The 26,208-nt window shown below is 32.7% G+C and overlaps 2 protein-coding genes and 1 long non-coding RNA gene across 17 annotated transcripts; 2 read left to right on the top strand and 1 right to left on the bottom strand.

The window, feature by feature from the left end:
* Nucleotides 1–2,105: 2,105 nt before the first annotated feature.
* Nucleotides 2,106–10,492, top strand: LOC148616364 (tight junction-associated protein 1-like). 2 transcript variants are annotated; one of them, XM_088583303.1, is made up of 7 exons: nucleotides 2,106–2,235; nucleotides 4,707–4,871; nucleotides 5,258–5,324; nucleotides 6,111–6,218; nucleotides 6,657–6,740; nucleotides 6,939–7,283; nucleotides 7,749–10,492. In XM_088583303.1, the coding sequence occupies exons 2-7, from the start codon at nucleotides 4,714–4,716 to the stop codon at nucleotides 7,773–7,775; spliced, it is 789 nt and encodes a 262-aa protein (XP_088439429.1). In that variant the 5' UTR covers nucleotides 2,106–2,235; nucleotides 4,707–4,713; the 3' UTR covers nucleotides 7,776–10,492. The 2 variants fall into 2 exon arrangements, with proteins under 2 accessions (XP_088439429.1, XP_088439428.1); XM_088583302.1 differs by lacking the exon at nucleotides 7,749–10,492 and having other exon boundaries at nucleotides 6,939–7,733.
* Nucleotides 10,493–11,162: 670 nt separating this feature from the next.
* On the top strand, nucleotides 11,163–25,550 carry LOC148616362 (uncharacterized). Of its 12 annotated transcripts, XM_088583304.1 has the most exons (6): nucleotides 11,163–11,584; nucleotides 13,966–14,170; nucleotides 18,758–18,912; nucleotides 21,331–21,474; nucleotides 22,298–22,449; nucleotides 22,828–23,361. In XM_088583304.1, exons 3-5 carry the CDS (start codon nucleotides 18,772–18,774, stop codon nucleotides 22,331–22,333), a joined length of 321 nt encoding a protein of 106 aa, XP_088439430.1. In that variant the 5' UTR covers nucleotides 11,163–11,584; nucleotides 13,966–14,170; nucleotides 18,758–18,771; the 3' UTR covers nucleotides 22,334–22,449; nucleotides 22,828–23,361. The 12 variants fall into 12 exon arrangements, 8 of the variants coding, with proteins under 8 accessions (XP_088439430.1, XP_088439436.1, XP_088439434.1 ...); XR_015922170.1 differs by lacking the exon at nucleotides 11,163–11,584 and having other exon boundaries at nucleotides 13,320–14,170; nucleotides 18,758–18,900; nucleotides 21,331–21,494; XR_015922171.1 differs by lacking the exon at nucleotides 11,163–11,584 and having other exon boundaries at nucleotides 13,320–14,170; nucleotides 18,758–18,900; nucleotides 21,331–21,540.
* On the bottom strand, nucleotides 14,702–18,762 carry LOC148616363 (uncharacterized). Of its 3 annotated transcripts, XR_015922175.1 has the most exons (4): nucleotides 18,560–18,762; nucleotides 15,675–15,831; nucleotides 14,978–15,056; nucleotides 14,702–14,836 (listed from the first exon to the last, which is right to left on the bottom strand). It is a non-coding gene; the product is annotated as an uncharacterized LOC148616363 (long non-coding RNA). The 3 variants fall into 3 exon arrangements; XR_015922176.1 differs by lacking the exon at nucleotides 15,675–15,831; XR_015922174.1 differs by lacking the exon at nucleotides 14,702–14,836 and having other exon boundaries at nucleotides 14,843–15,056.
* Nucleotides 25,551–26,208: the final 658 nt, after the last annotated feature.

Below are 26,208 nucleotides of genomic sequence, written 5' to 3'. Positions count from 1 at the left end.
AACTATAAATTGAACTTGGTTTGTTTAAGGTGCGTATTTATTTCGGATGATATTAATATAATTTATTTTGTTAAAGCATTCATTTTTTAAAGATAAAAGTATTTCTTTAAATAAGTTAATTTAAACCAAGACAAAGCTGTATTTAACTCAGTTATTTATATTTGGAAATAAGTACTTCAGAGAATAAAATACTGCTCAAAGTTTGTTTTCTTAATGTTTAATTATGTGTAATGTTTAAAAGATCAATTGAATTATATATAATCTTTATTATTGTAACTTTATTAATCATTATTATTGTATATATTGACTTAGCTGGTGACAAGAGTAAAGATGTGAACTATAAATTGAACTTGGTTTGTTTAAGGTCCCTCCCACCGAGTCCCTGTCCCTCGTAAAGAAACACCTGCGTAAGCGAGTTCCCCAACAGAAAGAAAATATGAAGTCGAGATAAACAGAAACAATAAAAAAGCATATTCCCGTGTAAGACCCCGAAACACAACATTGTAGTACTCAGGTTACATAAAAATAAAACAACAGCAGTGCTCCAGGTCCCCCGTCTCGCAATAAAAGTAAAATTTCATGGAATATTGCAAATGCAAAATTATATTTTGTTGAGTCTGTGTAACCTTGACCTTTAATCTACTGACCTCAAATTCAATAGTTGACTGTCGTACCTCATAAGCCTTCAACTGTCCAAGTTTGGTAAAATTATACGAAGGCGTTGAAAAGTAATGCTATGGAAACTAATTTTCGCCCCCAAAATTACATTTTGTTAAGTCCTTGAGACCTTGACCTTTACCCTACTGACCTCAAATTCGAACTGAAAAAAATACAGGCAATTCCTGACGAGTTACAGGTATAGCAGTGCAGTTTGGAATAAACCTGTTGACATGAACATAACAATTTAAGTTCAAAATTCATAATTAACTTGTGAAAAAAGCAGTCAAATTTTTGAGTATAGAAATTGACCACCTGATGTAATTTGACGTCCATATTGGTAATATATGTAGCTTTCTATGCCTATAACTTTTATTTTTAGTGATATCGGTAAAAGATAAACACCGCAGCGTCATCAACTACATGTATACATTCAAAGCATGCCATGCCCCGACACTTGTCATATTGCAAGTATAATCCAATAATAGTCTAGTAGCAATAATATAGCTCCCCGACAAGTCATAAATATGTCATTCACACTCATGCGATATCATGCGAAAAAGTATTATGATGTAAATAAAGTGAATAATATTGAAATGGTAGAAAATATCCGAACTTATAAATAGAAATTAAGATAGAATAAATAAATAAATAAATAGAATTAAGATGATAAAAGAGTAATCAAGGGGACCAAGATTCTAGCGGAAATCAAAGGAGTAATCAAGAGAACCTAAAAAATGTGATACATGCAGGAACAAAGACCAGACATGGAAAACAGACAAACACATCAAAGAACATAGAGTAACTAAAATAATACATACAAAATAATAAAAGTAAACGAGCAACTCGGACTCCACTAAAAATCACAATAAAACATGCTGCTATATATTTGAAAGCGCCATGATTTGATCTTGAATTTGATATCACATATCGATAAATCATGCAAAGAAATTAAAAAAAACGTACCAGAAATATACTTCTTAACGTCAGAGTAAATAAAATATATATCTCTGTGTACCTTCAGCGCCATCATACGTTGGGTAGTGTGATTTATGATTGTAATTGAGAACACATCATAGTGAAACATATGACCTAGCCTATTTGTGCTCAGATATAGTTTTGTCAAAGGAGCAACGTAACAAAACTTCAGACATTAATTCAATTTGATAATATTTATAAGCATAGGATTGTTCATATATAGTGATAAACGGTGATTGTGTGTGATTAACCTTGAAAATGTTTTTGATGTTAATTTGAATAATTTTGACAAAACATGTACATGTTTTAGGAACCACCAGATCTCACCAGAAGACTGTCTTCTCCACAAACTGAGATTTTACTTTATATTCAGCCTCCAACATTATTTATGAAGGAACCGAGATAAGAGGAGGTGTCAGTAGATGTGAAAACAATTACCAATTACCGAAACTTGGAACAAAAATATATATAAAGAAATATATTTCACTTTTTAAATAACTTTTAACAATCAAGCAACTGATTGGATTAACAATTATACTTCTATTTTTAGGAATGTGGGTGTACCTGTGCAAGCTGTAATGGATTTTCTAGTGATTCAAGGTAATACCATCATCATGTAACATAGAATGTTGTCTTTTAATGTTTCAGTTTGACTATCTGTTTCATCCTTGAGTTCTGAAGATACTTGCACTGAGAGTACTATTTTTGTAAATTTGACCTATTATACCCATGATAAGAGGGGGTATACTGTTTTAACCTTATCTTTGTTTCCTTCTGCAGATTTTTTTCAGCTCATCACAGCAGCTTGAAATGTTAACACTTTCTTCTTGTATGTACTTCATATGGTTGAATTCATTTAAAAAAAAAATGACAACAACTTTCTGTTTACTGAGGACTTTGTTTATTTTCTTTACATTATGGTTGAAAGCAGGGGTATCATTATTGAGTCATTGCTCACAGATTTCTTGTTAAGGTGTTAAGTAATCAAGTGGTACATGTACATTCAGAACTGTTTGGCCAAGGACACTAATATTTTTTTTTCACTTATAATTGATAGGGACAATTGCTTTTCAAACATAGCATTCCTTTTCTCATTTTTTAAAATCTCAACACCCATGTTGCAGATTGAAGACCAACTTTCTACTTCTCCTGATTTATATCTGTAATTTTTTGTATATTAGCTAGAACTCTTTTTTGAGAAATTAAGAAATTACTCTCCTGGACATTTTACACAAAAGTTTTTACCTCATGGGATATATAATTTGAACATGTAAGTACTAGGATCAATTTTTAAGGCTGAAAACTTCATCTTTTACACCCCTTGCTTAATAGGAGGTTTATGGTGATCATGGTGACCCTCCATTTGTCAGGACACAACTTTTTGTTACCGTTTTCTCTGTAACTACTATCACAACCACTTGATGTTTTGTTTTTGTTACCGTTTTCTCTGTAACTACTTATCACAACCACTTGATGTTTTGACAGAAGCTTCATACAGGCATATAGTAGGACTCAATATCAGACTGAAGCAACATAATCATCCTTTTTCACTTTGACCATAGAGGATGGGGGAAGAATGTACTTTAGTGACCTTTGCTTACATAGAGTTTATGTTTAAATCGAAGATAATGTGTATGGGATAACTATACTGAAAGATTAAAATAAAAATATTTTAAAATTCTGAAAGCAGAAATGTTCTGTTGCTATTACTGGTACTCAAATGTCCAATTAAAAAAAATCTGGGGCTTTCAAATATTCTTTGATTTATCAAAATTGTTTTAAAATAATTTTTATGAACAATCACTTTTTTAAGAAATCTTTATATAACATAAATATGAATGTTTTTGCACGTGGCAAATTATTTCAATGAAAATACATGTATTTTAAATAAGAGGGAGTGCTTTGCAAAAAAATTTTGTTTTAAAATAAAATCATCCATTTCATATCACAAATGCATCCTTTCTTGAAGTTAAAAGTTGGTTTTTGATTAACTTCAATCATTTAAGAGAAAAAATTACATAGAAAGCATTGAAATTTATTGAATAAAAGGAGATTACTCCCCAATTTGAACAAAATTTGGCTGCTTTGTTAGGGAACTATAAAATGATTTTCTGAGCCTTCCATTGTCGATTTAAAATCAATTTTATACTATTTAACATACATATGATGTATATATTACCTTAGAACAAAAAAAATAGGTGGGATAAAATTTACTCTGAGCCACCCAAACGATCTGCCTGATTTTCACAAGGATATTTTAGCGTCTTAAAATATGCCCAAGAAAAGGATGAGAACTATATTTTCATTTTATTGATATCATGGGCTTAAAATCTGTAAATGATATACTTGTTGATATCTTTGTTTCTTTTTAAGTGTATATACTATGTATTTAATGCAGCAGCTGTTTTGATCAATGAGTGTAACAGAAGTTGCTATATAGAAATAATATAGTTAGCAGTTAAGGAAATCTGACCATGAATTTATATGATTCATGTGTGGGAATGTTTAAAAATTAACCATAGAATTTCATCAAATAAATCAATGAAAAATATGTGTAGGCATTTCAGACAAAGTACAAAGTACATGTATGTTCATTATATACCATATTGATGTAGACATGTACATTGCATGTGATATGAATTAATCATGACAGATCAGTGAATAATTATAGCTGAACGAAATAAAAATAATAGTGAAATAATATAGGTTATCAGTGTTTCCATCCCCTCCAATATGGGTGGTTTTAGTGACCATTCAGCTGATATCTGTCCACCTGTGCCCAGTTCTAATCAGCTCTGAAACTGCTGAATGGAATTTGATGAAACTTTCTCAAATTCTTTCACATGATGCTATTGTGCACATATTTTATTTCATCTATGATAAGAACTGTTATATTTCTTTTTTATAGTTTGGTACAAATAGGCAAAGGAGTTGAAAAGCTTATTTTAGTACAGCCATTGTGTATTTTTTTTTCATTTTTATTCCAGTTTGGACATGTACCAACAGATATAGGAGTTGTCAATTTCAGCTCAACCATTGTATAATTTGAATTTTTATTCATTTTTTCCCAGTTTGGATATGCACCAGCAGATAGAGGAATTAGAGAGCCAGTTAAGGAAGAGTAATAATAGATTATCACAGATAGAACATGAATTGATAGACAGTAAACTTGCTGCTGAAAATGAAGTCTTTAAACTTAGAGATGAATTAAATAAACTGAGAGATAGATATGATAGGTAAGGTGTTACAGCATGGGAAACACATCGTCTCTCATTTCTGCTTAATTGTCACACCTCCTGACCAGTGTATTAAATATTTTTCCACTCATTACAGATTTTTTTACTCTAGGAAGTTAATTGTTCTCAATTGAATTTTTACATTATCAAAATAAATTAGTTTGTCATATGACATCACCTAAGATGAGTAGGTTGTCTAGAACAAGCTATGTACAAAGATAAAATGGTCTATAAAACTATGTTTCTACTCTCCTAATAGCGAAAATTTTCAATATCAAAACACTTCACATGCTTTAAAATTTCAAGAGTATAGTACTGTTGTAACACTTGCCTAACTACAGTTTGATAATGAATTTTTGACAAGTTACCGGTACTGTGTATTTCAGATTATATGAAAGTCATAAAAAGCTACAGAAAGTGAACCATAACTTGGAAGATAAGATGCTAAAAGTGGTTTCTAGTTGTTGTTTTCATAAAATTAGGACAATGATAATATAAAAAGGCCCTGAACATTTTTTGTGACTCAACAACACAAACTTTTGTTTGTTAAAGTAAACTGATATCAAGATCAGACAACTAGAGGTTCCACATGTAACCAATTAAAACTTACAAGATCAGACAACTAGAGGTTCCACATGTAACCAATTAAAACTTACAAGATCAGACAACTAGAGGTTCCACATGTAACCAATTAAAACTGACAAGATCAGACAACTAGAGGTTCCACATGTAACCAATCCAGCTTATCATATAGTAAATCTTGTCTTAATGGAATCTCAAATAAACCAGTAATTTATCGGTCGAAAAGAGGTTCATCTCATTGTAATAAACATTACCATATTAATTGTTTATGAAAGAAGATTTAAGGAAATTTTGCATGAAACAGTAAGAAGCTTTGATAGAATATCTGATTATTATAGAAGAATATTTGTAGAATAATTAGAAACAAGAATATCTTTCAACTGGATTTATATAATAGTGTGATGGGTATGAACTTTTTTCAGCCTTATAAACATTAAACATATTCTTTACTATGACTTGTAATATAAAAAATCCTTGATCTAAGAAAACTATCCTGAAATGTCGAAAAATGAAACCCATTTATTTAAATATCATTACAATATATGATTGATCATTACCTTAGTTCATACAAGTATAAAGTGTATTCTGTACTATTTTCGCACAATGCTGTATAATTTTAATAAATCAGATGTGTAAATGGTACAATTTACATTGAAGGTTGCTGGTTTTGAGTCAGATAAAATGACTTTACAGAAAGAACTCTCCTCAGTGACATCCAAACTTGTGGAAGCCAGGCTGTGTGTCACAGATATGGAAGAAGAAAATGTAAGTTATTGTAATAAAATACCTAAGTGAACTGAAGTCAATAACTCATACTTCCTGTAAAAGTTTTGTGGAAAGGCTAATAAGGCTAAACAAAAGTATACCTCTATTTCATGATACATGTCAGGAAAAAATGGGTCAGTAGGTTGGGATAGAAAACCACTTAAAAAGCTATCCAGACTTTGTGGAACCTGAAAATTGACTACCATCTGCAAAATGTTGGGTCGTTCATTGGTACTGTTTTTTGCTTTTAACTTGAAAATAAGTCAGTCGGTTGGGGGGGTCAAGACATGAGGTGGTCAGGGAACAAAATATTTTTATTTTTCATTTCAACAACAAAATTTTGTTAGTATAACTTTATTTTCTATGTAAATTTTGCTTTTGTCTGCCTTATCTCAATTTGAATTTCAAATTCTTAGTAATAATTTTTTTTAATTCCAGGAGAAATTTAGAACAGATTGTAATATAGCAGTACAACTTTTACAGTGTCGTCCATCAAACTTTATAGCACATAAACTCAATACAGTAAGTACTTTTCTCTTTAAACATCACATTAATCACACATACATGTAAACCTGCAGCCTTGAGGATTGAAAAGTCGGCATTCAATGGTTGTCACCGATCTTCCTGCTCAGGAAATCAAACTCCTGTTTTGAAATAAAAACAAAACTCAGAAATTTCTGTTACCTTGGTCAACTATGCAAACATTTCTTTTTTTCACAGCTGCCAATAGAGTTTCAAGAGAGAGTGAAGAAACATATGACCCAGGAACAAAGATTAAATTGTGAAGAAGCTCCGCCATCTAACGACACAACAAAACTAATCCGAGTTCCTATGCCAACTTTTCCTCCTACAGCCATGGTGTATTCTATAAATAATCACCCAAAGGGAGATAATCAAGACAAAACTGACGAAACAAATGATACAGTTCCAATGAATCTCATTACTAAAGTATTGACGCCTAATGAACCAAAGCGTAAACCACGTAGAGTGTACTTATGTGTGAAATGTAATGACGATGTGACATATCATGACAAAGAAGTCCAAGTGAATATATCACGTGATGTAGTAAGTAACTATAGCAACACAAGAGTGCATCGACCTCATGGTAGGATGCGCTTGAATTCAACAGAGACTGACATTTAAAAAAGAAATGTATTCAAAATCATGAATTGTTTTAATTTTTATTAGTACAATCTTGAAAAATTTTGTTGAGTGCTTGATCTATTAAGTTAGTGGTGATGTTATATATATAATGTTTTGTTTGCAACCCTGCTTGTGACCATCAAGATTATTTAGTAAGGTTCCTTTTATTCTTTTGCAAATATGCATCATAGTCCATTTTATTGTTTTGCATGTGGGAATGAATGTTTGCTTTTATTTGAATGATTTATGTGTTTGCATCATACCATGATTTATCTTTTTTTTAGTTCCTTTGTAAAAGGACAGACTTATAATACAAACAAATGAATACTCAAAACTTATTTCTTTCTTGCTGTAGATTTCGTTATGCTTAATACTGCTCTTCTTTAGTTTTCAGATTTTGATGGATACTCATAGGTAGTATAAGAAACTGTCTGAGCTTTTTATGTCTGTTTATCTTTTATGCATGTTAATTTAAACTTCTGCAATATTTGTAATAAGGATACTCTACTATTGTATCACTGATTAAGGCAGATCAAAGTTAATGGACTGGTCCTCAGATCTTTTACTTTTTATGTGAGTGATTTTAGCATTGTTCATGGGCAAAAAATAGGTGAGACTTAAGTGGGCATTTGATTTTATTGATTTGGCAATTAAACTGGTTATCTGACACTCCATTAAGTGTCAGCCCCTGTAAGAATCAGGCAGTGAGTGAAACATGGCATGAAAAAACCCATCAATTTGATAGTGTAATTTGACTATGAGCACCATCAGAATCAAGAAAAACAGACAAGATTTTCCATATCGTGCTTGGCCATTGAGTTACAATTTCATTGAAATGCACTGAAAATGAACATTTGAAGGACAGATAACTCTGTCAAATACCTGTATTTTTCTAACATTCTATTGAAAAATTTCTGAGCAAAGCCAGTGATGCAGAGATAAAATAGTGTTATTTTGAAGTAGAGAAGGTATCTTTGAGTGATATTACCTTATCAGATCGGTGGGTTTTTGACATGCATTTTTCTGATTTTTCCCATTTTGCCTGATTCTTACAAACATTTACACTTAAAATAGCTGACAGGACTGAGAACAAAATAGTTCTTGATAGTTAGACTTATATTTGGATGAGTTATTTTTATTCTGTTACAGTGATCAATGATTCTGTCTACTATTATGAATTATCTTTCATTTTAAATATTTTTTTAGTTATATTTTAAAGTGGTATGATAAAGATCAAATATTCATTATACATGTGAAGATGATATGGATTTTTTATCTTTTCATTATTTTATTGAACATGCACTTCCAAATCTTCCATTTTCTTGTAACCCCAATTTTAATCATTGTTTCTTTTGTGATTCAATACTAAGGGATTTAAGCATAACAATGATACTGTATTGCAAAGCTTGGTAGTGGTACAGAATATTTTCATGAATTTGACAGGATGTTGGGATATTTTTAAGCTTTTTATCAACATTCCTTAATTTTGTAGTGTATTATATAAAAATTATTATTTTCACAGCTTTTTGTAAGACAACATAATGAGAAGTTAAACATTAATCCAATGGAGACAAATACATAAAATGTGTACATCTAGTCCTAACGTATTATTAGCATTTGTATGAGAATTGAACAGGATGAAGTTAAGGTACATGATAGGTGATTGGTAGTATAGTTGCATGATATGGCAAAGAGATTGTACTGGTATTTGGGCATTCTTTTTTTATAGCCTTACTCCAAAGGGCCTTTCAATGTTACTTTCATACATCCATTCATACATTTTACATACTTGTGAAGTAAATATTGATTATTGCCTCTTGATATTGCATTAGAGAACCACAGGCACCTGTCTAAAATAGAAATCAGTAATACTTCTGCCTTGTGTATTGAAACAAGGTCCTGTAACCTTCTATATGTTGAATGACAATGAAGAAACATAATTCTCATATTTTTCAGGAGCATCTTGAAATAAAAGTTTATTTGTGCATTGAACTAAAAGCTTCTTGTTGTTTATAAGATGTACATCTGTCATGTATTATCAACATGTCTCACCTCTGTTCCCATGGTGTCATCATTTCTTCCCTCTTAAAAAATATCACATATGTACCATTTTTTGCCATGATATATCTTCCCTCTGTTGTTAAGGTATCAACATTTCAACTTTTTGTTATATCAACATGTCTACCATTTGTGTTTTATCAACACTTCTGAACTCATGGTAATTGTTGAACAATTTGCAGTTATTCTTCACTTCTTACAAGAATGCTTAATTTCCAAGAAGTATTATATATTGAAAGAAAAATGGAAACAAGATTTTGATGTATTCACACCATTGTTAATTTTCTATTACATATTACTAATTAATTCATATTTGTTTATTATGATCCTTTTGGGAACATTTAAAATTCGGATTCAATTTTAAGTCCAATCTAGTTACGTTAATAAAATCTGAAATATGCTTGTTAATAACCCACTGAATTGCTAAAGTCAGGCTCATTTATTCTGTAGCTCATCTTGCTATTTTATTACCATGATATAGTGTTGTCGTCTGATTGTGATTTTAAAATTTTAAAACATTCTCTTTTTTAAATGTTGTGGATTTTTAAGTTTCTAAGCAATATTTTGTGGACTGTAAATAAGTGAAATGTAAAGGCCCATATGTGACTCAGTCCCTTACAGGCCACTAAATGCCCTTTTCTCTCTTATGTGGACTAACTTCTTACTCCAAAGGGACTATCAGCTAATAAAGCACTGCCTAATAGTTTTAAGTTACCAGTATTGACAAACTGACCATTGTTAAACATCATGAAATCAGGGCTGATGTAATCACATTTGATGTATTAGTTTAAGTACTGTAAGTTATTTTGGCGTATGTAAAATTTGGCAAGTAAAGTGTGCGCTAACTTATAGAGTTTCTAATTTTGGCAGATTTCTAGGGTGCACAAAGTACTTATGCTGAATATATTGCTGAATTTATTTTGACCTTTTAAACAGATGGCTGAAATGCAACAAAATAAGTACCCTGTGAAAATTACCCACCAAACAGTTGTCATTGTTTTCAGTAAAAGATACCATTTTTCTATGACTTACTGAATGTTGAAGAATAGAAATTTTTTTGTTAATAAATTTATTTGAAAAAAAAACAAGATTTTAAATATCGGTTAAATTGCTGAATACCTCAAATTGCTTATTACTTATATAATGAATTAGAAAAATGTTCAAATATAAGGTGAAAATGGCTATATTTGATCAAGAATGAATTGTTCCGTTGGCTTAGGTTATATCTGGTATAACCAAATACTTTTTTCATACCTGCCTGATGTATATTTGTTCTGTCATAGAACAGCCTTTATAGGATTGTCTACAGATCAGTTGATAGTCTACAAAATGTTCATATATGATAGCAAATTTCTGTCTACAATTTTATTTATGAACACCAATTCCTAATGTTAAAACATGTATAACAAAAACGAAAATTAGCCGTAACTTAGCTCAAGAAAAGAGAGCTTGTAAGGTATAACAAGATGTTATAGAAATGTATTTTTGCGACAATGAGGTTGCAAATGAGTTCTATTTCATTGTGAAATGTCCATGTTTTTACGGTTTTCAAATCCAAAAGTCTATATGAAGCCTTATACTTAAAAGAGAAAAAAACATAGATGTATAAATTTATTTAACTTATGAGTTCAAAAAAATATGGATAATTTTTTTATGTGGATCAATAACTTAAAACCTTCTTGTTAAACTAGCCTACAACAAACACCTTTATCTATTCTGTCAAAAAATATATGCTTAAATATGATTTCTTATGTTAAAATGAAATTTGACTTCGGTTTTGAAAATAAATGAATAAGTGGGATAATCGATAGCGTTCTATAATTCAACATGCAACTATTATTTCCTTTAACCTGAATACCTTTCCTCACTACATGAGAGATATGTATACCTGCGGGTATAGCTTCAAACAAAATTGTATTTGTTTGTAATGCCGATTACCTCAATGGCCTTAATAAAAAATTGGGCATTGATAATAACATTTTGTCACATTTTAGATTTAGTGATTGATTGATGGGATTTAACGCCCGATCGTCAATATTTCAGCTATATCCATGCGATGACCATGAAATGGATGAAAAAATGAACCATGAAATGAAAAATGGTATGGCTGGGACACAAGAATAATGGGGTCGTCAAATTTTGACTGCCACTGGAAATAGGGAGAGGTGGGTAGAGTCGGGTAATTTAGCTTTCTGTGGCGGCGCCCAATTGTTCCTACTCCGATAGAATACCAACACGATGCACCACTGTGGTTTGCGGTCAGGTTTTCCGTATTTGGGCTGACGACCCCAGCATGTAACATACCAGGGATACCCCATTCCACCACCTTGGTCACACAACCAAGTTGCTCTGTGGGAGAGCGTCCTAGCCCCCCGCCAGGGTTCTGAGCACTATTTAGTCGCCTTTTACGACAAGCTTAGTGCTGCTGAGGGCCTATTCTTTTAACACCCTGACCCACATGGGGCGTTTAAAAAGGAATCAAATGCACATATTTTACTTTACTAACATGCATAATTACTTCAAGAAATGTCATAACTTTATAATTATCAAGTTAAAGATCAATTTAGAGAAAGGCGTGGTGTAATGAGATGACAACATACTTACATTTTGTGTAGTTTGGGATAAAAAAAAGAGATCATGTAAAAGAGGTACCATTCTCGACATAAACTCCTCCTACTGAACTACTAAGATGCACCGTTAAAAGCAGTCAGTTGTGATTATAAACTAATTAAAGAATGTTTTATGATTTGAATAATTTTCAAATGGTAGGATATCATTGCAAGGAAATAAATTCAATGTCGAGGAAAAGAAATCTCGTAGAATACTATACATTCATTTTATTTGAAAATTTATGAATCTTTTGAACGACACGTACGGATCCAGATGTCAAAAGAATAAGCCCATAATAACGATGAGCTTGTCGAAAAAGGCGAGTACAGGGTATGAGTGTCTGACCACAGAGCAACCTGGTTGTGTGCCCGGTACAACATATTGAGAAGCTTTTGGAAGAATCAAATAGTGTAATGAATTGCAAAGGTGGGAAACATAAATGAAATTATATTTGTCTCATATTAACGTCCTTAAGCAATGGTTGTATTATAATAATTTGTCACGAAGAAGAGGTTTTTGCCCTGTTTCTTTTTTGAAGGAAGGGACTAAACGTGGGAAAAAAGGTGTTTTCACTAGAATTTATAGAAAAAGCCTATTGTTGATCCGATATTTATCATTAAGATTTCAATCCGTTCCTTCTAAAATTCTGAGGCGGCTTATTTTCTCCCGTTTTGGAGTTAAAAGGGTACACAATTTTGTCGACCGCCCCTCCCCTCCCCAAAAAAAAACTTTTTAATTTTGGTCCGATTAATTTTTTTTATAAATTGGATTCCTTAAGAAAATACCTGCCTGCGTTTTTCACGAAGATTTCATAAATTTTCCGACGCTATCCACATCTCCCTATTTCCAGTGGCAATCAAATTCCTCGACCCCATTATCCTTGTGTCCCATCCCATTTTTCATTTCATCATGATTTCATGTTCATTTTATCACCCATTTTATGTTCATCGCTGGGATAGCTGAAATATTACTGCTCGGGCGTTAAACCCTAACAATCAATCAATTAATCAAACAACCAATAATTCAATCAAAATGGATGCCATTTTGCTACCATTTTCAACAGTTGCTCAGATTCCTCTCCCCTGACACTGCTTGACCAATTGGAACCAAACTTGGTATGAATGTTCCTTGGGGTATCTTACATAGGAACTGATGTGGGGATGTTTGATCCGTTGAAAAACATGGCTACCATTACTAACAAAGAACACAGGGGTCAGACAGTAGTTTTTCGCATATATCTCCAAAAACGTTAAGTTAAGCACAATTGATGAAATGACCCTTATCATAAGGCCTTCAATAGTCACCAGGGGTCAAATTTGTCAGGCGACTCCTTGTAAAAGTCATTGCCCTTGAAAGATGAAAAATGATTTTTTTACAGTTTTCAGGCAATATCATGATAAGTATAATAGATAGAAAGAAACTTTCAATCGCTGAAATGATTTTTATGATAGTCCTACCAAAGTCTTCTTGAGTCAAAATTGTTGGACAATTCCTTGTTAAATTTATTGCCCTTGAAAGACAAACTTCAACCAGGTGAGTGATTCAGGCTCCTGGGAGCCTCTTGTTCAATCATATTTCAGATACATGTATCTCTGACCGTTTTCGAGTAAAAAGGAGGTCATTGGTCCACACCCCAAAAATCGAGTTTTTTGGTCCGATTTTTCAGATTTGTAATAAATTTTCAAATTTTGCGCTATATTGTTTCTAAACCATAATAATCTATAAATTTTTGTGCTATATTGTGTCCAAACCAGTTGCTGTGTTCATAATGAATTATAAGTCCCTATTCTTAAGTTGTCAAAAGCTAATATTGTGTCCACTTCACCGTTCGACCACTGTGATTGTGTCATGCTGCGCGCCGCGAAACTCTATATCTCACAATATTTTGGAAAAAGTTGAATTGAATCCTGCTCAAGTCAAAATGATTTATTTTCAGCTTTAAACAGTTGACTGGAATCCTCAAGGACAACGAAAGCAAGGAAGACCTCTTCACAGCTGGAAAAGAACATGGTTGAAGGAACTGGAGACGATTGGCAAGAGGTGGGGTGAAGCTAATAAAACGGCCCAAAACAGAGTGAGATGGAGAGCAACTGTAGTAGGCCTATGCTCCACAAGGCGTGAAGAGGACTAAGTCAAGTAAAGTAAGTTCAAACAGTTGAAACACAAAATATGTTTGTTAGTAATTTACGAAGTGTAAATATTTTGTTACGGAGGAACCGTTATAAATTTTCCTTGGAATCAAAAACTAATTTACAATTAACAAATTTAATTGAACACTTTGTAATTTTACAGAACGTAATATGCAATTAATGCAATCATTTTATTAGTTCATTGGCCAACATTATCTCCAAACACGTTAGTTTTTCCAGTCCGTTATGGAGTAATTGGCTCAGCCAATTACCCACATAACACCAAGATTACGAGTTTTTTTAAAGTTAAGAATAAAACATTGTAGTCTTCATCTACTTATTTAACCAAAATTCCAACTATTTTTATATGTCACTGCAATCCAATCTACGACAGCGTATCCTTCAGCATGGGGATTAGCTACAATATCCGTGTTATCGGTAGTCTCATTTTACTCTGTACTAGCTGTGTTTTATGTTTCGTGTGTAATCCAGCCAACGCAGAACTCAATTCATGAAAATTCCCCATTGGTAAAGCACTTGGTACAAATACAGATCCCATTCCGAGTAACTAATCTGGTGTTATCAAGTGCATAAACCGAATGAAGAGCCATGGTTATTTTCACATGCTTGATGATTAAGATTTGATATCTACCTCTGCTTCAGCGATTGTATCAGCAACTACCCAAATATGGTGAATATACGATTTTGAGGTTGATGCCCACTTAAAAAACCCTAAACATATTGAATAACATTTATAATCTCATAATATAATTATACATCTCTTTACGTCGTTACCAGCCATTCGCTTAGCTACGGCACCTACTCCATCGCAAGGACCTTTCCCATGCCAAGCTTCCAAATATTGCCAGCTTGCCTGGACATTTAACATTTCAGTGGTCTGCAATTACATTGAAAATGTATTTATTACGATACTGTGTAGGACTGTCACTGACATAGTGAATGAATGACATATTCGGAACAAGTTCTTGTAATTCTGGTGTTATTGTTCTCAAAAATAATAAATACTGTTGCAGCGTTTTGTGACAATTCCTTCATAACCATTGCAAATAATTTAGGAGCAATTTCTCCATGAAAGTTGACAGTATTAATAAGAATTTCGTTTGTATATGTTTCAAATAATTTTTCGAAAGCACGGTTGCTTTCGCTTAAATTTTTATATAAGCCTTTACTTGTCATTAACACAGTGTTCTGATGTTTTATACATAAACATGCTCCATTTTTACATCTTTTCTATGCGGCAAGTTGCAGCATTCAACCGACAGTGTGAAATGGTTGTCTACTATTTTGGATTTATATCTTCCTTCCTTATACGAGCTCTCGTTCGTTTGACTTGCTTAATCACTTTATTAGTAAGCTTAGTGGTAACCATTTAAACCAGTTTTCTTTGCAGCTTTGCAGAACATTCTGCACTTTTTCATAATTTCCCGATTATTATTCTTAGGTGTAGATTTAAATTTGTACTGGTTATGTGGTGAAGTACAAGGTTACATCTTACATTATCAGCCCTTCCATTCCTGAGTGACTCGTTTACTTCCCGTTGCTCATAGAAGAGTTGCTTATTTCTCATTTTCTCTTTGATTCTTTTTCAGGGAGGCTGAATACGTGTTTCTTAGTGTGTTTTGTGACGTTCAGCATTATTCTAGTCATTGTGTCTGCCAAAATATTGATCTCGATTTATAAATGGTTTAAAATTAATATTATAGTGTTAATAATGTTCACCTATATAGGGTTTATGGCAATTTCATGGACATAAGTTTCAGCCACTTTGGGTACAATTTATATCATAAGCACTTGTTTCTTTTTCGTCAATATTTGTAATGTTTGTATTGTGTGGAAGTCGGGATTACCATATTCTTTCAATTGTACAGTATTCGGATCTGTTTAATAATCGCTATGTAATATTACGCACAGTTGATAATGATGAAAAACAAAGATAGATAAACATGCAGAAACACAACTTAAACCCCATTTTTGATTCGTTTTCTCCAATAACCTACATGTACGTTTGATTGATATTTATAAAAAAAGGTACATATTCTTAATAAGCCATTTCAAATTAACTTATTGTATAATTTGTTCACTAGTCAGTGCAAATTTTAATTCAGATTCCTCCGCAACATTTGTAACTGCTTTTTATGACAAGCAAATTTGTAATTTCACCGGGTGAATTATGTCCTTCCATATGTTTTTGGTTATACAGGCAATTGTCTGTGGATATTTTCTGTTAAAATAAAGGACTTTTATATATCAATTTTGAACAAAGCCTAAATTTAAATCACTCAGGTAATATAATTTCCTAATTAATATCCATTTTTAATTTAGCAACATGCATTTTCATGCGTCTTCTTGTCAGACAAATGTGCATATTTTTTTAGATAATTGCTTCAGAAAGTTCATGATTATCTTCTTTAAAGGAAAATAATTGCAGATTATATTTTATAGTTTAGCGATTATTTTATATGAATCTGTACGATGATTGTAAATAAGATGACATGAAATGCACAATTTTATTAAGATTGGACGTCTTATGTGACGCTAAAAAATTAAAGAAGCTTCTATATTAATGAGCACTGCCCACCTGATAATTATTTTAAAAACTAATACCAAAAGAAAAATATAATTGTTAAAATTTGAATATCGAGAAAACACTCTCGAGTAATTCGAGAATATGAATGAGAACCTTAAATTAAGGGGAAAAAGTGTCGTTTTACCGATAGCAAAGAGAAATGAAAGATAAAAATTTTCTTTACTGCTGAATGTTACTTTATCACTTGGTATAGCATCTATGATCATTTTTGGATTGAAGTATGTACTATCTTGAAGCTTTGTGTCATTTCATTGCCAATAAACTTGATTAGGTTCTTGTTTGTGCCAAACAGACATGAATGTTTTCCAGTGACAATTCATGTTTCGACCTTTCATGACTTGAACGACTTTAAGTGATGGACGGTTACGCTACAAATTTGATTTCATAATGTTGGTCATATCTATCAAAAACATCAATCAGACAATTGACATTTTGTAACATCAGACAATTGATATTTTGTAAGCATAATATTTGATGAAATTGAAATAATTTGCAATTTTTCAAATTAAAAAAAAAACAAAAGAAAAAAAAAAAAACTTTACAAATTTAACAATTACAATTTGACCATACAATCACCAAGAATGGTTAAAGGCGCGATCGTAAGGTTTAAAACTTTCATGCTAGATGCCTCTGCTTCTAGTTAATGGCCTCGTGCAGGTGAGGGTGTCAAAAGAATAGGCCTGCAGCAGCGAAAGCCTGTCATAAAAGGCGACTAAATAGTGCTCTACCCACAGAGCACCTGGGTTGTGTGCCCCATGTGATGGAATGGTGTACACCTAGCTTGTTACATGCTGGTGTTGTCAGGTATAATACGAAAAAAACTGACCGCAAACCATATTGGCGCAGCGTGTTGGTAAAGATGCCACGTTCCTCGCACGTTAATGAACCCTGCTGTGGTATTCGATAGGAATAGGAACCTTTGCGCTCCGCCACAGGAGGCTAAATTGCCCGACCCTTCCCATTCCCCTTTTTCTAGTTGCAATCAAAATTTGTCGACCTATTATCCTTGTGACCCCTCCCCTTTTTCATTTCATATATATAGTAAATATAGTGAAATATTGCTGCTCGGGCGTTAAACCCCAATAATCAATCAATCAATCAATCTAGTTAATGTTTACTCATGGTTCCATCGGCATTTAAAGGGCACTTGCTTTTGGTCCAACAGAATAAGATATAATCTAAATCAATAGTAACATCCTCTGTACAGTTTGCTAAACAACGCTCGACGGAAGACTAATTCTTGGTTATTGTGCACAACAATGATTTTATCCTTATCTTAATTTGAGCTTAGGTTTTGGTCAAGCCTTCCAATGTTTTGCTTTGAGTTATAAACGATTCATTGGCCCATATCAATTTCCCAACTGATTTTCAGAAAGAGCACTATCAACAAATAATTTTATGGAGTTATGGAACATCAAATAGATCTTGCTTACTCTCGAAAACACGATTTACAAAAAGCGAATGTTTCTTGTCTATCACGAGAAGTTCAAACCGTCCTGATTCAGTCTGCCTTTACTTCTGTTGGTAATTGTAACATACTATAATGTAAACGGGTAACCAACGAGAGTACTTTATCCTGTTAGTTATGAATGACGGAAGCATGGGGACAACGGATGGCAAATTTATGTTCCAAACACCTTCTCTTTTTGATATTTGTCAATTTTATTCCAACACGTCATAAAAATTCGTCCCGATGTTTGAAAGCGGAGACATTTCACGTCCCTATTCTTTTTTTAAATCTTCAGTTGAAGGATTAACAGTGTTTTTGATAAAAAAAATATTGCTTCACTTACTTGTGCCTTCAATTCAGCATTAACTGAAAATATGCTGCAATGTCTGATACCGAATATCAAAATGCGTCAAAATTATTTGTGTGGTCTTTTATAGATAGATAGGCAATGTTGAATAACAACCCTTTCCATAGAATGGAAAGTATCCTTACTGTCAATCATCTCGGTATTAATATCGATATATTATCTGCTCATTTATAGATTACACAACCCGGATGAAAATGTCAGCCCAAAGCCACCCATTGGTCTTCAATGAGCGACGAGGAAATTTTCATACTACAGTGCAGCCTGCAACTTGTCCCAAAACATTATACCGCAAAAGAGTTGCTCCTATGTACTATAAGGTTGGAATTATGGTACAAATTACGAATTATATGAATTGAAATATTTTTAGTATTTAAATGAGAGATTGGTTTAAATCAGAACTTCAGAATTAAGAAATAATGTTTTATTTTTAATTCACATATTCGGTAATATTTTAAATTTGATTTCTTTCAATGATAAATGTCAGTTTTATGTATTAATAAGATTCATATTGTTTAATGGCAAATGTGATAATCATAAAAGCGATAATTAAGATCAGAATACTCATCGAAAATATTTTAAAGATAACCTCCGGGAAAATAGAATTAATATTGCTAAATCAAAACAATGTTACATAATTCTTAAGGGCAAAAAGTATTATTCTTATTGACGTAAACTTCTTTAGGAAATAAAATACTTGTTGGAAAGTTTTAATACGGATATCCAATATTTCGGACAATGTACACCTTGGCTTAAGACACCTGACCAGTTCACTATTTAAGTTCGACGAAAGGCACTCCTGTCACTTAGCTGGTGACAAGAGTAAAGATGTGAACTATAAATTGAACTTGGTTTGTTTAAGGTGCGTACTTATTTCGGATGATATTAATATAATTTATTTTCTTAAAGCATTCATTTTTTAAAGATAAAAGTATTTCTTTAAATAAGTTAATTTAAACCAAGACAAAGCTGTATTTAACTCAGTTATTTATATTTGGAAATAAGTACTTCAGAGAATAAAATACTGCTCAAAGTTTGTGTCCTTATTAATGTTTAATTATGCGTAATGTTTAACAGATAAATTGAATTATATATAATATCTTTATTATTGTAACTTTATTAATCATTATTCTTGTATATATTGACTTAGCTGGTGATAAGAGTAAAGATATGAACTATAAATTGAATTTGGTTTGTTTAAGGTCCCTCCAGCCGAGTCCCTGTCCCTCGTAAAGTAACACCTGCGTAAGCGAGTTCCCCAACAGAAAAGAAAATATGAAGTCGAGATAAACAATGAAATAAAGCATATTCCCATATAAGACCCCGAAACACAACATTATAGTGCTCAGGTTACATAAAAAAAAAAAAAAAAAAAAACATTGCTCCAGGTCCCCCGCCTCGCAACAAAAGTAAAATTTCATGGAATATTGCAAATGCAAAATTATATATTTTGTTGAGGCTGTGTGACCTTGACCTTTAATCTACTGACCTCAATTTCAATAGTTGTCTGCCGTACCCCATAAGCCTTCAGCTGTCCAAATTTGGTAAAGTTATACGAAGGCGTTGAAAAGTTACGCTCCGGAAACTATTTTTCGCCCCCAAAATTACATTTTGTTAAGTCCGTGAGACCTTGACCTTTACCCTACTGACCTCAAATTAAAAAAAATACAGGCAATTCCTGACGAGTTTCAGATTATAGCAGTGCAGTTTGGAATAAAACTGTTGACATGAACATAACAATTTAAGTTCAAAATTCATAATTAACTTGTGAAAAAGTAGTCAAATTTTTGGGTATAGAAATTGACCATCAGATGAAATTTGACGTCCATATTGGTAATATATGTAGTTTTCTATGTTTATAACTTTTATTGTTAGTGATATCGGCAAAAGATAAACACCGCAGCGTCATCAACTACATATATACATTCAAAGCATGCCATGCCCCGCTAGCGACACTTGTCATATTGCAAGTGTAATCCAGTAATAGTCTAGTAGCAATAATGTTACTCCCCGACAAGTCATAAAGATGTCACTCACACTTATGCGATATCATGCGACAAAGTATTATGATGTAAATAAGGTGAATAATATTGACATGGTAGAAAATATCCGAACTTGGCAAATAGAATTAATATGATAAAAGAGTAATCAAGGGGACCAAGATTCTAGCGGAAATCAAAGGAGTAATCAAGGGAACCTAAAGAATGTGATACATGCAGGGACAAAGACTAGACATGGAAAACAGACAAACACAATAAAGAACATAAAGTAACTAAAATAATACATACAAAGTAACAAAAGTAAATGAGCAACTCGGACTCCACTAAAAATCACCATAATACATGTTGCTGTATATTTGAACGCGCCATGATTTGATCTTGAACTTGATATCATATATTAATAAATCATGCGAAGACATTAAAAATCGTGCCAAAAATATACTTTTTAACGTCAGAGTAAATGAAATGTATCTTTGTGTAACTTCAGCGCCCTCATACGTTGCGTAGTGTGATTTATAATTGTAATTGAGAACACATCATAGTGAAACATATGACCTAGCCTATTTGTGCTCAGATATAGTTTTGTCAAAGGAGCAACGTAACAAAACTTCAGACATTAATTCAATTTGACAATATTTATAAGCATAGGATTGTTCATATATAGTGATAAACGGTGATTGTGTGTGATTAACCTTGAAATTTTTTTGATGTTAATTTGAATAATTTTGACAAAACATGTACATGTTTTAGGAACCACCAGATCTCACCAGAAGACTGTCTTCTCCACAAACTGAGATTTTACTTTATATTCAGCCTCCAACATTATTTATGAAGGAACAGAGATCAGAGGAGGAGTCAGTAGATGACGTCCAGTACAAGCATTGCATATTATCAGTGAGTTGTAGAAATGCATAGTAAGTGATGTGCCAAAAAAGCAAACTGACTTCTCCACAAAATGAGGTTTTACTTTATATTCAGTCTCTATAAAGCATTACATGCCTGAAATGTAGACTATTACTCTTGTTGTTGATTGTTTCCTGATCTACTTCTTGCTGCAAAAAGAAAAAAAAAAGGAAATCATTATACATTATGAACCCAAATTGTATATTTTTGACAGTATTAAACTTTTGATTTAAAACAGATTGAGCATGAAGCCATATGTTCTTGTTTTATTTAGGTTTATCGATACTATAAGACATCATAAAAATAACGACATGTTTATGGCAAAAAAAAAAGAAAAAAAGAAATCAGTAGGATTAAGGATAGGAAAATAAAATAAAAAAACGCATAATAATTACGGAAAATGTGAAGTATATTAAATGGTATTATACCCAGTCTTCATCTCATGTGGTAACTATCACATCTAGCTATTCGAATCATCGGAAACGCTTTTGAAGTAAATGTTTATTTCTGGTCTATTTGTTTCCCTTTCCAAATATACCGTCTATGAAGGAACAGGGTTTCTATACCTCGCCAAACGTAGTGGCGAGGTATTATGTGATGGTCCGGAAGAAGTCCGCGATAGATCCAGGTGATAACTAGAGACTGGACCAATGATTTGTTTTTACTTTATTTAGTACTAAAATTAATGTATAATAAAATTTTCAGCATAATCCAAAAAATATTTTTCGAGTAATGCCATTTTGCACTCTTTTCCACCCCTTTTCTCCACTACGTTGCGGGGTAAACATTTTTATATTTTCATTTTTATTTATAGAATAAAAAGTTCAGAGATAAGAAGAGGAGTCAGTAGATGACATCCAGTACAAGCATTAAATATTATCTGTGAGTTGCAGAAATACATATAGTGAGTGATGTGCCAAAAAAGCAATTTACAATCCAGCTATACAATTTCAGTAAAATAATCAGGTAAGTGAAAATATCCTACAGTCAATAAATAGACGTTGGAGTTGTATAATCAAACAGGACTATGTGTTTATCCTCAATTAACTTCACTTATTCTTAGCACGTAAATACTTCAAATAAAAAATGCTCGAGATAATGTTTAATATTAAAGAAAGGACAATTGAAGCATAAAATCACAACAATCTATTTAGATTGCTATGATAAGTAACAAAAGCATCAAAGATGGCGTCACAAGTCTTTGCAGCACAATATAATGGGCAGTACATTTGCGACTCATGTGGAGTATCTTTTATGCGCATTTCTAACTGATTTTAAGCAAGCCTCAGATTATATATGATAAACACAGGTTAAGAAAAACATAATAATCTGCCATAATTGCAGGACATCTTAAAGATGATAAATACAGGAAGCAATTGATTAAGTCTGAGCAAGGCAGAGATTGTGTGGTAAATTACAAGCGTATTGTGCATGATTTACTTCCAATAATTACGCAGCGTGGACCATCAACCCGGTCCTGATTCCTAATTCTATCTGCAGTCGATCTCCGTTTGCAAGGAATAAATCAAATGATTGCTGCAAAATACAGATTCAACAGTTTATAAAGGGCATACTGACGCTCGTGGAAACATAACCGACTACTTTTATCGTGTGGAGTAACTGCGGTCGATTTTACTATAAATCGTAAGTGTAAAATCTGTCGTAAGTTATGACGTCACAATAATTTGATTTATTATGACATCATAACTTACGACTAATATTACACTTAAGATGTTTTTGTGAAAAGGACTGCAGCACCGCAGTTCTCTGCATACATATTCACATGGTTATATGGTCATCTGACGCTCCGTATTTTTTATTCATTGACATTTACATTTTTTCATGTACTCTACCTAATAAAGAAGATGAAGAATTGGATTTCTTAGTGAATACTCTTCAAAGACATGCAGATTCTGAAACATGTGGAAAAAAAGAAGATTAGGCAAAAATTGTCACTATTGGGTACCCAAAAACATCTTCAGATAAAACAGTTATATACAGGGAAAATGGACAGGGCAATGCTTCTAGTAGTCTTCGATACAACCGTTTAACAAGATGTGGCAGGTCTTAAATTGAAAATTTTTCGCACTAAGAAAATATTGAGGGAAACCTACATGATTGGTTTGCATAATTTGAAATCCTCAAATGATGTTATACACAAAAGAGAACCTAAAGATGTCTACATAAGTAATTACAATCCTGATATCATAAAAACTTAGAAGGCCTATATTGATCTCCAAGTTTTATATGATCCTTACGCCTGCGCTATACATATTGCCTTTTATATCACAAAATAAATAAGAAAAACAAATTGACAGAGGCATCAAAACAAGCAGCTCCTCCAGAAAGGTATCAGCTATAGAGGCTGTGTATTAGATTTTGTTGCGTCAACTCCAGAAGTTCCACCAAGTCAGTCATTCCAACACAGTTGCCACAAGAAAGAGTTCGTGTTTTAACTTATGAACATCCTTCAAAATTAGGATGATGATGATGATGCTTAACAATGGTAAGTCCCTGAATCAAGAACAAAGACATCATGCGAGGTTTTGACTGGTGTTTCAAAAGACTTGCACCAAGTCCCATCAATATAGAATAAGAGCAAAAACTATCGTTTATCAATGGTGGTGCAAGCTCTTTCCCAAATTCTGAAAATCCAGAAGAAATTGTCTTACGATAACGGAAGCGTATCAGGGACATCCAAATTTTTATACCTCGAAATTTGCAGTTCAAACTCGAAATTTCGACTTTGATAAATTCGAAATTATGCGTTTGAAAAAAAATGAAATTTCAACTTTATAATTTTAAAATTGAAATGTCGAAATATTAATTTTAACTCGAATTTCTAAAACTTTTTTAAACAAATTAAATTTTCGACTTTTTGAATTTTGAAATTTCGACGTAAAAAACTTAATATTTCCACTTTTAGATTCTCGAATTTTCAACTCGAACGTTTGACTTACCAGATGCTGATGCCGCAATGTTTTCTGGTAATAAACATGAGTCATAATTTAAGCCTTTTAGTTTACTGGTATCTCCATTTCCCCCTTCAGATTCCACATCTTTAAAGTCAAAATGTTTAGTTTAAAGTAATATTTCGAGATTTAAGATGTCAAAGTTTCGATATTTTAGATGTTAAAATTTCAAGATTAGAAAAAGTCTGAATTTCTGGATGTCCCTATTACGCTTCCATGGCCCATTAACAGCCCCAACTATGACCGCACCAAGAAATACTCACAGACTAGCCATTTGCACAGCTTTCAATGTCTTGCACTGACTTGTGCTCACACAAAACGTTGTCTTCACTGAGAATTGAATATGCAAATCTAAAATGCATCAACTTCGATGATGTTTCTATGCTGAGGGTGAAGGTCTCATAATATCTACAACTGTTAAACAGAGAGAATGGGTAGCCAAATGCGGTGGCATTTCAGTGGTCATATGCGGGGACATGTAAGTACAAGTTACCTCCTTTGGATAAATCAGATTTAAACTTTACTAAAAACAAATCCAAATATGCCTCTGTATGCATTCCCTTAGGACCATGTACAAATATCTATTTTGAAACTATAAATGCGTCAACAAGATTATCTTGAATTTACCAACCTGTTGAATTAAGTATGAACTCTAACTCATAAAGCTGAAGATACTTGCATGCGTAAAGATGAACAGCAACAACAAATGATTTATAGGTGTACACTATCAACAATAAAGTCGACTAACACAAACAGACACATCTCCAGTTAACCTGTCACCCCATTTACAAAAATGAGGTAGATAATATGAATACAGAAAAGAATACTAAACAGTTCTAAGTTCCAGATACTTCAGATGGTTTAATTAGTAGTGCTCAGAATGCACGAGTTTCTCGTCAACACTTTCCGTTAATATTGTCATGGGCTTATACTTTTCGCAAAACTTAGGGCCGTACATGATAAAATTGTTTCATCTTTTGAAGGACAATTCCAATCCGGTCATTTTTACGTAGAAGAGTTACAAAGTTTTCCGACAAAAGATGTCACAAGAGCATTGGACACAATGGCAAATGAACAATCAATGGCGTTAACACCGTTATGGTAATCGAATGATTCGTATGTTATAATGTAAGTTTGAATATAAATTCTTTACCGGGCATATTAAAGACTTCAAATTTGATGTAGTTCTCCTTAATCCTTTAATTTATATAACCGAATATCGGCAGACCTCCAAACATTCCACTAATGCAAGTTCCAGCTTTAGCAGAGCTGGCAGAGAAATGTTACGTATCTGAAAACATCGAAAACAATGAGATACCATACATAGGTGTTGCCTCTTACACCGCAGATTTGTGAAACCAACAATCATTCTTAACATCGCATAGAGCCACACTGCTTACAAGTGCTTTATGTTTAAAGACCACAATGGCATTCTGTGAATGAATTTATTAAAATACAGTTGAAAGTTATTCACTCATGTGGGAATGATCTTGCAAGGACGATTACAGATTTCAATATAAACGTCATTAAAAAGCGAGCAATGCATTTGTAAGAGCCGGCATGTCTATCTGCTATATGGTGCGTGGTTGAAGGGCATACCAGGCGTCACGTTATCACGAGACTACATATGCGTATCTTTTATAATATTACATATTTAACTACAGTTAGATGTCAGTAGCAAATTATGTGTCATAGGACAGCATTGATTTCAAATACTAAATTTCAATGTTCGTTTTTGAAAGACCAATCCTTA

The sequence above is a fragment of the Perna viridis genome, chromosome 5, assembly GCF_037379345.1.
Source record: "Perna viridis isolate PV_CMFRI_1.1 ecotype Kerala chromosome 5, ASM3737934v1, whole genome shotgun sequence".
Taxonomy (NCBI): domain Eukaryota; kingdom Metazoa; phylum Mollusca; class Bivalvia; order Mytilida; family Mytilidae; genus Perna; species Perna viridis.
The sequence above is the reverse complement of the archived record's forward strand: the minus strand, read 5'-3'. Positions and strand labels throughout refer to the sequence as shown.